General features: G+C 37.0%; 2 protein-coding genes across 2 annotated transcripts in view; one reads left to right on the top strand and one right to left on the bottom strand.

Annotated features, from left to right (window-relative positions):
• LOC108734666 overlaps positions 1-13,393 on the top strand; it is a 91,745-nt gene extending 78,352 nt beyond the window's left edge. Inside the window, exons 6-8 of the mRNA XM_018466309.2 lie at positions 7,175-7,478; positions 7,539-7,897; positions 12,028-13,393. Of these exons, the coding sequence (XP_018321811.1) occupies positions 7,175-7,478; positions 7,539-7,897; positions 12,028-12,549 (1,185 nt within the window). The 3' untranslated portion in view covers positions 12,550-13,393. The remainder of the gene's footprint in view (positions 1-7,174; positions 7,479-7,538; positions 7,898-12,027) is intronic.
• Positions 1-13,418, bottom strand: part of LOC108734667 (titin-like) — a 285,054-nt gene that overhangs the window by 106,362 nt on the left and 165,274 nt on the right. The window lies entirely within an intron of this gene.

Raw genomic sequence — 13,418 nt, 5'->3', positions numbered from 1 at the left:
CGTCTGCTAATAAATCAAAGTTGGCAACGCTAATAAGAAACTAGTTCTTCGCAGATAATCACTACACGAGTCTTAATTGCCATATGAGACGAGAATAAATCTAATTAGTTCTATAAATATCTTCACCCTAACGCGTAGGATATATCATTATGTACAGGGAGGTCAAAAACTACACGTACCTAAGTCACAAATTTTGCCAATGAAAAAAAGGCAAATGAAGACATTGTATATTTATGTATGTACACGCATCGCGATATCGTAATCCTTTTTACATGTTTATATGCATAATAATAATTATGTATTTATTTAAACCATGTCTTCGATTACGAATTTAAATATGTTGTATTTCACTGCGTGATCCTACCAGGGCCGGTCTGGCCCTTGACTGTACTTTCGAATAAGTTTTTCTCGAAATCCGTGGACGTCGTACCATTTAGAAAAATATTTTTTAACAAATTCATATATTCTTAAATTAGGTATGTTTTTAACGTTAACAATTGTCAGACAATGAAACTGACAACACTGAATATCTACACTGTTTTAAATTCATCAGCTCCAAATAAGATTCTGTAGAAGAATAATAAAAATCAATATACATCGATTTAGAATCGGTAAACATTGATTTATTCTGCTTGATTAAAAATGAAAAGGGGACCTTTCCATGCGTCATCTTGGTAATCTAAATTAAATTTTAGTCATCCTGCGGATTTGATTTTATCAATCATAAACCAACTTTAGCGACTGGTATATTATTAACAAAATTACCCTAATGTGGCAAACCCGAACGTATATGCATGCAAATTACGAAAACCACTTTTTCGATTGACGCTTAATTTTGCATGCCATGTAAAAGCCAATCTTTTTATTTCATACAATATACGCAGTGCCAAAAATGATAGAAAAAATCCACTGCTAAATTAACGTGGACATTTTTTTCGTTTTCACTTGATGTTTTCCTTGCCTCGTGTATTTTCCAATTTCGTAGCTTATTTCGTGGCTCTCATATTTATTCATTGATGTTTTCCAAACACCGGACATTTCAAAAGCACCGGGTGCCAAAGCGAATTTATTTTTTTGATTCGATGTACAACGTTTAATCTTACCTTTTGGAGGATTTCGTTGCCAAAAGGAATTTGCAACGGAAAGGAAAATGATGGGATCAGAATGTATAATAGATATATGAAGTCGAATTTAGTTCAACAGATTCAATTGGTCTTCTTCTTATTCTTCTTCTTCAATTTATATCAACAACAACCAGGCCTAAAACTTTGTCGTCTTTTCAATGCTTTTCTTCTAAAACTGTTATTATTACCAAAGTAGTAAAGGTACTGATACTATCATCATCCGCCATTTTGAATTCAACAAAATGGAGAACGAAAATACTTTCTTTTATATAACTTTATTTTCACTATCAGTAATTTAGGATGCGTTCAAATTCACTGAACCGAAACATCTATTGGGTTGTTCGGAAAGTCATTTCGCCTTTTCCCGACAGAGGATTTAATTGTATTCTTTTGCACCCAACTTCACATTTAAGCCGTATAATTTTTATATGCTTTGAGAGCTCATATAGCAAGGCTTGTGTGTGAAAAATTCCAATTAATTCTACGCAGTAGTTTTTGGTTGGTGCCCTTTTAAATATGGAGAGCGATAAGCAGCATTTTCGACATATCTTACTGTTTTACTACAGAAAGGGTAAAAATGCTGTTCAAGCCAGAAAGAAATTGACTGATGTGTATGGAGAAGGTGTGTTGACAGTACGCCAGTGCCAGAACTGGTTCGCTAAATTTCGATCCGGCAATTTTGATGTCGAAGATGCACCACGTTCGGGAAGGCCGGTTGAAGCTGATAAAGACGCGATAAAGGCATTAGTTGATGTGAACCGGCGAATAACAACACGTGAGATCGGATTGAGGTTAAATTTATCAAATTCAACAGTTTATGACCACTTGAAAGGCCTGGGATTATCCTCGAAGCTCGATGTATGGGTTCCCCATGTTCTCACAGAGAGAAATCTGTGTCGCCGCATTGACGTCTGCGATTCGCTTCTCAAACGTCACGAAAATGATCCGTTTTTGAAGCGCATCATCACTGGGGACGAAAAATGGGTTGTATACAACAACGTCAAACGCAAGAGGTCATGGAGCAAAAAAGATGAACCGGCTCAAACCATTTCCAAAGCCGATATTCACCAAAAAAAGGTGATGCTGTCTGTTTGGTGGGATTTTAAAGGAATCGTTTTTTTTGAGCTTTTACCGGATAACACAACGATTAATTCGGAAGTCTACTGTCATCAGCTGGACAAACTGAATGATGCACTTCAACAGAAAAGGTCAGAACTAATCAACAGGAAAGGTGTAGTGTTTCACCAAGACAACGCGAGACCTCACACAAGTTTGGTCACTCGCCAAAAGCTTTTACAGCTTGAATGGGATACAATGCTACACCCACCATATTCTCCAGACCTGGCACCATCGGATTATTATTTGTTCCGGTCACTCCAAAATTTTTTAGACGGTAAAACCTTCACCTCAAATGAGGAGGTCAAAAACCTCCTCGATCAGTTTTTTGCCAGCAAAGACCAAAAATTTTATGAGCGTGGAATTATGCTACTACCAGAAAGATGGCAAAAGGTGTTGGACCAGAACGGTCAATATATAATTTAATAAAGTATTTGTTTATTATACGAAAACTGTCTTTCATTTCCACAACAAAAACGAAATGATTTTCCGAACAACCCTATAAATGCAAAATAATTAGATTATCGACATCAAAAAGTAAATTAGGAAAATTTTAAGGCGTGGTGAAGAGAAGATCTAGAAATATCGATCCACGTCTGATAGCTTCTACAAATCATTGACCATGAACTTAATGCTAAATGATCCGATGTGCGATGCTTCGAAAGTACTGGTGCACAATGTCCTTTCGTTCTGAACTTGCACCTATGGTTATTTAATGTTTTAAATTGCGAAGTAAAACGAAATTTCAGGTTTGTTAAATAGCCATTTGCTGTAGGTCGAGCTTAATAAAAAGATATTAAAATATATAACGAGGTTACCTACGGAGTCGAATGAGTTGAACCATAAATTTAAATCGAATGCATTTTCTGCAGGTGATAGTTCACACAAAGCAAAATAGGAATTGGAATTGCCTTCGTTCAATCGACCAGATAAGGCCGTCACTGGTGAATTACAGCCACTACATCTCATTGTCGTTCAACCAACTGATATTTATTAAGGTCGAGAAAGCATAATAAATGTCTGACTTTTTCCATCTCGCTGCTTTAAATTAATAGTTAAAAGGAACAAGGAAAAAAATTGGTTGTTTCCAAGGGTAAAATTCAATTTTTTATTACTGTAACAATTCAGCACAATATTTATGGTCATATGAAGAGCGATCGAATCCTATTTTATTTTACAGTATTTGAGAACACCCCTGTACATGATTTCAAACTATTTTGAGCTTTGTGGGAATAAATGATTAACAAAATACTAAATCTATTCCGTTTGAATCATGTCATCATATTTTTGGGGTGAAGCGAGGCGAAGGCCGGCGTAGCTCTATTCTTCCCCGATTTAGGACTTTCGGTTGACACGCACCTTCTTTTAAACGACTTTACGATAATTCAAATTTGGCACAATGTTCACAGTCAGGGGCAGGTGTTTAAAAACTAATTTTTAAAATCGGACATACCACGGAGGAATAATCACCAGATTTTATTTTTATCTGATTTCTCAAGAACGGTCAATCACAAATTTTCGAATTTGACGCTAAAATGACTATCTTGAGACTGTCTACAGTCCAAGACATAAAATCACAATTCGGATGTACAATTAAAGAATAATCGGTAAAAATTATGTAATATTGGGAGGGGGCTCGTTGCGTTAGCTAAGCGAGTGACCAGTGGGACAAATCGTTAAGTACCTACTGCCCCATTTCATCTTGCAGCATATTGCGAAGATTACTTCGTCCAGGCGTAAACCAGAGCGGTTACGTATTGGGTGTTTTATTGCCTGAACCGTCACTTTAAACGACTCAGACTATATTATGACTGTACAAGATAATTTGTAGGTGTCTTAGTTATGCGATACCATATATTAGGAACTAGGATATTAAAAACCCAAGGTTTTTTATCTAAAATTAATTATGTAAGAGGGTTGCGTCTATTCATCATAATCATATGGTCGTCAGTCCTAAGACTGGTTCGAGACACACACCTCCACTTCTCCCTATCGGGAACTAAACTTTGCATTTCCCTAAAACTAGAACAACCCACATCTTTAACTATTTGCGAACAATAACCTAATCTTGGTCTACCTCCACCCCTCCTAACTCCCATTTCTGCCTCTAATAGGTCTCTGACTAGACCTTCATGTCTGAGAAGGTGTCCTACCAACCTATCTCGCCTATTTCTTATTGATTTCCATAGAGCCCTCTGTTCTCCTAAACGTTCTTTCTAATACCTCTTCATTTCTAACATTCTCTATCCACGGTATACTCATCATTCGCCTGTAACACCACATTTCGAACGCTTCTAAACTTTTCTTTTCCGCTGCGCCCACCGTCCATGTTTCCCACCCATACAGCTTCGCGCTCCTAACATGCACCTTTAACAACCTTTTTCGAATTCCTAAATTAATCGTTCGCGAGCATAAAAGTGACTTCTTTTTATTAAAGGCGACTCGACCCTGCGCTATCCTCTAAGTACTTTATATCTCTACTTCTCTTTTTGTCCTGCCTTATCTGACTTCCTAGATTCCTAAAATCAGCCACTTCTATTATTATCGTTAATATAATGTCCGAGAATTTCGTTTAAGTGAGCTTCTGGCATCGAAATAGAAACGAGTACGATACGTTGTTTTCGTCTTTTGTTCTTGTCCTGATCGTGCGGCTCAGTCCCTGAAGTCCCCGGGGATGGGTCGCGTAGCGCGGCATCGGATCGTTCTGGAGTTAAACATTAATTTCGTCGTATTTCCAGGGCGTAGCGGAGTCGTTGGTCGCGTCTACAACATGTAACGCACATGCAACGTCAAGAGCATGATTTATGTAGGTACATACCTACGTCTCACGATTCACCCCCTTTTGTTTATCTAAAACTGATTTAATGAAGCCCGGAAATGTGTACAATTCTCGAGATGGAATGACAAATTGAGTCGCGGAGAATAATTAAGCGGAGCCGGCAATTATTTCGGTATCGCGTAAATTAATAAGCGACTGTCAGGCCTATCAAAATGTCTAATAATAATAATTAGATCGCGACAGAACACCTGTACTTATGTTTCAGAAATATTGGCGCGATTAATAGATAATGCGTCAACTAAAGTGAGGGTTTACGGGGACATACAAACGTTTTAATATTCATGTTATGCGGGATGGCCTTTCAGAAATGTCTCACGTTTTGGAGAACCTCGGATGCCAGATGATCAAATGCCATCTGCAAGTACCTGCACTCGTTTGAATTAATTTATCTCATTGTCTACTTAACCCCTAAGGAAAAGGTACAATTTTACCACTTATGTATCATAATTAATTAATATCAGATGGATATATCATTTTTTTAAACAGTACAATGATGATAATACATTTTTTTAACTTAAATTGCGTTCTATTTATAGTTATTATGAAGCTCATGCGTATGTAAATGAAGCTAGCCAATCAACCAATCTAATCATTGATCGATGCTTCGCCAATTCTATTTCGTTACCGCGGTTAGAAGTAGCTAATTAATACAGAGTGCTATAACGGAAAAGGATGTTGCTTAATGGTTATTAGAAGTTTCTTGTAGCATTTATGAACATAAAAATGCGAAGTGTTATATAGTAAGAATGAACACTTGGTGATACCTTATAGCAGGATTAATTTCTTCCAAACAAAATGGAAAATATGGAAACGCATATCCAGGGGTGTTATTGAGGTTCTTTTTCCCGAAATATGGTCAAATTTAATTAGAGATAGGATTAAAGCCGAAAAGTAATTCAGTATTTGGTCAATTCGGCTGTATACCATCATTCAATATTCCGCCGAAATTTCCATTTGCTTACCGAATATTCGGCTACTGCTTATTGTCGATTCTCCCTTGTCATCTCTTGAAATCAATGCACTGAACAATGTACCCTGAACTTTACTTATATCCTCTACATCTTTGCCAGTCGAACTTACGAATCGACAGGCGGTTTCGTACAAACTTGTAAAGGTATGTAAATAGTTTTTCTGTCACAGGAATCGAACATCAATGATTTTCCCGCTTTGTCCGAGTATGTTTTGAGTCACAGAATCATATAATTTCAATATTACATTAAAAAATACTTTTTTTGTAATGTAACTATAGTAGTCATTTACTATTTTGAGATTATTCCATTTACTTTGCCAAATTTCACGTTTCTAATGGGTCTTAAGACTGGTCGGACACGCACCTCCACTCCTGAGATAATCCTCGCATTTCCCTAAATCAAGAACATCCCACATACTTAACCATTTCTTAAAAGTAATCTAATCTAGGTCTTCCTCTACTTCCTTAACTTCTGTTTCTAGTTCTAATGTCTCTGACTATACTCTGAGAAGAAGACGTAAAAGATTTTCTTTTATTCGCGTAGCATTCTCGCCACTAAGGATGCTGCCAACCACGTTTCGCATAGCAAAATTCACAACAGCGTCTATCGAAAAGTTTCAAGATTACTGTAATAAAATTAATTTATCTATGCAATACAAACAAGCTTGTGACTTGTTTTTAACTGATTTAATAGTGTGTACTGGTAAGCCAACATCGAAGTGATATATTATAAGCATGTAAATGTACATGCGTATATCTTTCAAGAGTCAATGTGTTGAATTATAAAAATATTAATCATAGCAATCAGTTAGTGAGACGACATTCTTGTTACCTGAAGTTGTTGGCGTATTAACATGCATTCAAAAGTTGATTAAAGAAATAAGCTGTCGATGATCAAATCTCTCAATTGCTAATGATATTGTACAATTTTTTTGCATACCTTCCCTGCAATTAAATCAGTTTTACAACTACCACACATTAAAAGAAGTTCTTGACGAACTTTACTTCAGCTTTTCTTGCAAACGTTGGTCTGACATTACACACGTTTAATTTACGTGAATCTAATTAATGTGCATTTATATAAGTACAAAAAGTAACTTTGAAATAACCAACTAAAAATTACAGGACCCTTATCTCGATGTACCTGAAGCGACAACATATGAGCTGTCATCATGTTACAACGTGAGCATCGATTGTCGTTCCGGAGACGTGATGGTACGGATACAGACCAATAAAATTTTCGATGGAAAGGTTTACGCAAAAGGTAGCCCTAATTCCTGCGTCCAGGACATCAACAACAGTCTGGAGTTCGATTTAGAAATGGGATATGACAACCTAGAGTGTAATGTGAAGAAACAGGGACTGGGCAAATACTTCAACGAAATCGTCATTCAGCATCACGACAAGATTGTAACAAGTTCCGATTTAGGTGAGCAAACAAACAAAATTTTAGTCCTTTTTGCAAATTGCAATACTCTTTTATTTTCAGGCCTTGCAATATCCTGTAATTATGACCTAACGAACAAGAGCGTTTCGAACGAGGTCGACTTAGGTGTCCAAGGAAACTTCGAAACCGTTCTGTCGGAAGACGTAACCGTAGAGTCACCGAATGTCATTATGAAAATAGAGAGCAGAAGTGGCGATGACTTAAACAGCGCTTCCGTCGGCGACCCTCTCACGCTCAGGTTCGAAATCCTCGACCTGGATAGTCCTTACGAAATTTTCGTGCGCGAACTGATAGCGATGGATGGTGCCGATTCCAGCGAGATAGTACTCATTGACGCCAACGGATGCCCGGTGGACGACCTTATAATTGGACCAGTTCTCAAGTCTTTGCAGTCGCCGAAGGTAATGAGGAAACCAAGTTCCCGTTATGAACTTTAATGATTTATACAAATTACATCAAATGTAGTTGTATCAATGATGCTAATACGTTATGCAATACCGATCCAATGAAAACTCATCAAAGTTTAAGTCATTATTACAAATTAATGTTGAAAAGGTATTTGCAAATCATGAATATTGATTAAAGCATTATATTTGTAATGAACTTCGTCGGGCAAAGACAAGATCAAATTTAATCGAAACTTCTCATCTATTGGTACAGTCAGTCTCTATGTATATATAATATATAAAGTACAGTTTCGTCCACTGTTTTTAGGAAAAGTGCAGAGGGTGGTAGCTAGAATAAATAGACTATTTCAATATCATATAACTCACTGCTCTCTTGGTTTTGCTAGCAGAAAGTGTTGTAGTCTTGGTCTTTTGACCAAAACCAAACCCAATATTCCTCATCACTAGTTGGAGTCCCTTTCAATGATTAATTCTTAGCTGCTTATCATTGTCAAGTCGCACATCTATCATCCTCTGTAATAGTCTTTAGTCATAACAATTGCCTCCATCTCCTCGTTCGAACTTTGGATTTGAATTCTTTTGTGCTTCTTTCGTTGAAAACAAAAGCATCAACCGCTATTTACTCAATATTCTCATAATTGTTGATTGCTCTGCGGGGAGAAGATCGCCCCTTTCATGTTGTCAAACGCACGCTAAAAATTCATTAGCAGGACGCGTCGATACGGAAGATTCGATTGGACGTGCGGGTCGCGCGAACGTTTAGTGCACACGGTTGCTGACGTCACCATTAATTAACGCACCGAACGATAATCTGGTGACGGCTTGCGAACGTGTTATTCCGACGTCTCCTAGGATCCACGACGCCTAGTTGTTGACGTCGCTTGTACGCCAGGACATAGCGTCCTGTCAATAACATAGACAGTTGCTCTCATGATTTGAAACGTCGAATGAGGGGCTAGGGTGATCCCGAATAATTGGAAGGAAGATTATCAGTTTCAACTCGGATTATAAATATCTAATAATAAACTTTTGTTTGATACCGTCACTAATATCAGTTCTCAATTAGTAGAAGGTTAGAGGTCCGTGATAAAGATGGAAATTGATTTCTTGGTAGAGTTTACGTTAAGATCATTAAATGGGAAATTGTATAATGGAATACTTTCATATTACCTTTTCGACCAGATTTATTTACTCTAATGGAAATACGAACATGCATTTAGGATTTTGTCTTACTTTATTTCGTATAAAAATCTTACCAACTTTTGGTGCAAAACCGAAGGTATATATATGTATGTATGTTTACAAGAAACTTTTACGACACATTCCGTCATTTTATTTGATTTTCCATTATCAGTCCTACATGTACATACATATAAGTGAATAAAAACATGCCAGATTATGTTTAAGGAGTATAGATATCGCGTAAAACGGGTTGACAATTTTTATAGACTTCTTCTGTCATTTGAATAAATCACTCGCCCGACTTCTGGTTCTGGATTATTATTTTCAACGATTTTATATGTCGGTTTCGTCATGCAAACGAAGTAAAAATATTTTATTCCTCTTCCATTACGAGCGGGTTTTTTTCGAGTTTTTGTTCAGAAATATGTCTCTTGTTTTATCGTCTTTGCTGGCTCTGGCACTTCAAAGTTGTATGTACGATTTGATACGTGAACTTGTCACCGTAAACCGTATACGTCGTTAATATTGATTCTTTAAGAAACGACTTCGACTCATATCAACCACAACAATTGTTCTGGTTTGCTCGTAAAAATTTTATTACCCCTAGGTAATACTTGTTCTTCTTCTTCTTCTACTTCTTCCTCGACTTCTCCGAGAATGAAAATCGTTAGTTCCTTTATAACAATCTTTCAAACCAAAACACTCGTAAGAATACTAATGCGCTACTGACTCGGAATAATATTTTCGTCTTATTCTCTCACAGGGACGATAAATTACTATCCAATAAAATCGAGCTGAATAACTAGGCGAGTGAATACCCACGAACCTACCAACAAAACACAACCTGTAACTACGTACACAGTTACCTTTCGTCTGTCCACGATTAGATCTATTGCTGTATCGCTTACAGGTTGCTTCCATGTAAACGAATATTTCGATCATCGATTTAATTTTAATGATTTATAAGTGAATGTGAAATTTAGCTGCTTTTTAAAACTTTAAAATCTCTTACTGGGAAAGTAGGCCAATACGATTTACTGCTTTATGGGGCTTGTAGCGAGCATGAGTGTGTTTGTGTGCGATCGGGCACACGTGTGCGTGAACGGCTTATCGATTCGCCGCGGGCGCCTTTCTTCATGTGCGCCGTATTTGTAAATGTGTGTGTCGTACCTGCGTTTTGGGAAAGCAGTTAAACAGTTCAAAGAAAAAATAAACTATCCGGATGTTTCCAGAAGGTCCCAGAAAGTAAACAAAACAATTTTGTTAAACCCACGAAGATTTCTGAATCGTAGAAGTACACAAGAACAAAAGGAATATTCACAGCAATTAAAGAACGTATTAGAAAACACCAGCCAAGTGTTAAATTTGTAAATAAGTATGGAAATAGTTCGTCCGCGGTGAGAAAGTCATCGATATTCTTTTAAGCAGAAACCCTTTAATCCTATAGAGTTTTACTGTGAATGATTCACGAAATAATTATTATAAAGATTTTTTTAAATTTGGACCATAATAACCACAAACAAAATTCTAAGGATTAATTACAGTGATAAGCAACTTCATTAACGGTTTAAACATTTCCAATGTCACTTGGCACCAACTGATTGTGAGTTCTAGAAAATTTATTTCAAAAAAGCTATTACTTGCTACATTTGTTGCGCTATTTTGCTCTTCAGTGCTCGAATTAATTTCAAATAACGATCGTTTGCGCTAATCAAGGCGAACTCGTACATTTAGGTATTCATGTAAGTACATGCACACAAGTACGGCAGGACAATGGGGCTTCAAGTGCGCCCTTTGGACAGTTTGCGGCATACACAGCCGACGTTTCCCTAACATGCACTTGCGGTTTACGCTGTTCAATCAAGTTGTGCAGCAATCAAAGGAGCCATGTCAACAACCTTAATTTGCAAATTGGAACGAGAGATCGGCTCAAAGCGTACCACCGCTTGTTTGGGAATGTTAAAATTTACTTGTATGTTTGATCAGAATAGGATGCTATAGATACCGTTGAATGTGTTCATCATCATTATACTGTCGGCAGTCCTAAGACTGGTTGGACACGCACCTCCACTCATTCTATCTTGAACTAATCTTAGCATTTCCTTAAAACCAGAGTACTCCACATCCAACTGTTTATGAACATTTTACTTCTACTCCTTTTAACGCCTGCTTGTGCTTGTAATATGTCGCTAATTAGCCATTCATGTCTCAGAAGGTGTCCTACCAACCAGTCTCGCCTATTTATTATTGATTTCCGTATCGCCCTCTATTTACTTATTCTAAAATCTCATTTCTAACCTTCTCTATTCACGGTATCCTCGCCATTTGCGTATAACATCTCATTTTGAACGTTTCTAACCTTTTCTTTTCTGTTCTCAAGACATACATATCTAACAATCCTTTTCAAATTTCAAAATCAGGGGCTTGTTCTCGCCTCCTATCTTTATAATCACTTGATAATGAATCCTAATTAAAATTATAAATTCCTTTTGATAGCACATTTCGCGGTCATTACGAATGAGCCTCTCTTTTCATTTATTACCTTATCACAGGTTTGCACCTTTGGAATATTAGAAAAAGTAATGCATTTTGTGTTTTCAATAAAATTTCTTCAATTTTCAGTAGAATTCCTAGTCAAATTCTTCTGTGCTTTTTAATCTCCTTATTAAATGTTTCAGTTTATCATCACCACCATATGTCCTCAGCCCAAAGACTAGACCCACTTCTTCCTACCTTAAGCCAATCTTTCTTTCTCTAAAACTAGAATTTTGCGGATAGTTACCTAATCTAGACCTACCTCTATCTATGTTAACTCCTATTTCTGCTTCTAATATGTCTCTAAGTACGTAGTTCTTCATGCCTGAGAAGGTGTCCTACCAATCTATCTTATTGACTTCCATAGCGCCTTCTATTTATAAGTAATTACTGTGTCTACATTACAGATATTGCTCACTCATTTCGATGCCTTCAAGTTCCCATCGTCGGACGTGGTGCAATTTCGAGCCTTAATAACGCCCTGCATGCCATCGTGCACCCCGGTGCAGTGTCGTCAAGGCGATGACACCGAGCCGAGGAGTGACAGCCACGCACTTTTGTCTTACGGCAGGCGCCGTAGACGCCGGTCCGTGGACCAATCCCCACCCAACGACTGGACCCTCGTGCAGACCATCAAGATTGTCGACAAACTGTTCGAGAACAACGGCTCGCTGCCCCTTAACGAGGGCGCGTTCGTTTCCACCAAATTTTTCGGCGTTTGCATGGAAAGCCATGAAATAGCGCTGAGCGGCGCCGTGTTTCTATTTGCCGAGGCATTCGTCATTCTGATGTGGGCCTTCATGTGGAAGAGGAAGCAGACTGATAAACTTCGAGAGCAATTTGCGCACGGAATACAAAAGGGAAGTAACGCGATGAGCAGTTCGAGCGTATCCGAACTGTACGGGAGCGATTTCGCGAGAAATTTTTGAGGAGTTAGAGTGTAACGTTTTTTTTATGTTTTTGGGACGTGGTACTTCTTGTACAAATTTAGGACATTAGGCGTAAGTTTGATAACAACAGCAATATAGGGATGGACGACGTTAAGTACAGGTAGATAGAAGCGCTAATGTAGGTACTTTTAAATTAATTACCGTTGTTTCTTATTATTTTATGAGTTTAGCGAAAAAAATCGTAAAATTTAATCAGAATATTGGGTTATTCGATTATATTGATTTTTCCTGTTAATCGAAGTACCTACCCGATTATTCCGATTAATGGTTTCTTCAGATAAATCGAGTTTTTCTATTAATCGACCGTTGCAATTAATCGTAATAATTGATAATTTTCTTATAATCGATAATCGATTGTAAAATTTAATAATAGATGCTACTCGCAAGTCAATCAAAAAAAATTCACATTCGAGGCAAAGGACAATGTAACAATTTATTTATTTACTTTCAATTTTTATATTTAGTATTGTTCGACGAGTTATTCTTCCTTTAGATGGTTATTTTGTTTTCTGTCTTCAAAAAAATCTTTACATTAATTCATTCTACATTTTAAATGTATTAATCAACACTATGAGCAACTCTTTCGAAACAAAGAACGTTTTATTAAATTAATGTAATTAAAGTAGATCGTGTCATAAATAATAATCTTTTCCTATAAGCGATTTTAACTTTGTTACGAATAAATATTGTAAATCCATCTATTATTAATACCGGACAGCAGCGAAGATTTGCGGATGATCTTTTTATTATCTATCATCGTGAATTGACCGCTTGTCCCCACGTCTTCGCTGTTATAATTAATTTAAAATTTAGTTTAATTATTTTATAATGTTACAACGTGAGCATCG

This window comes from Agrilus planipennis, unplaced genomic scaffold, assembly GCF_000699045.2.
Source record: "Agrilus planipennis isolate EAB-ADULT unplaced genomic scaffold, Apla_2.0 scaffold52, whole genome shotgun sequence".
Lineage (NCBI taxonomy): Eukaryota > Metazoa > Arthropoda > Insecta > Coleoptera > Buprestidae > Agrilus > Agrilus planipennis.
This window is presented reverse-complemented; position numbering and strand designations above follow the sequence as displayed.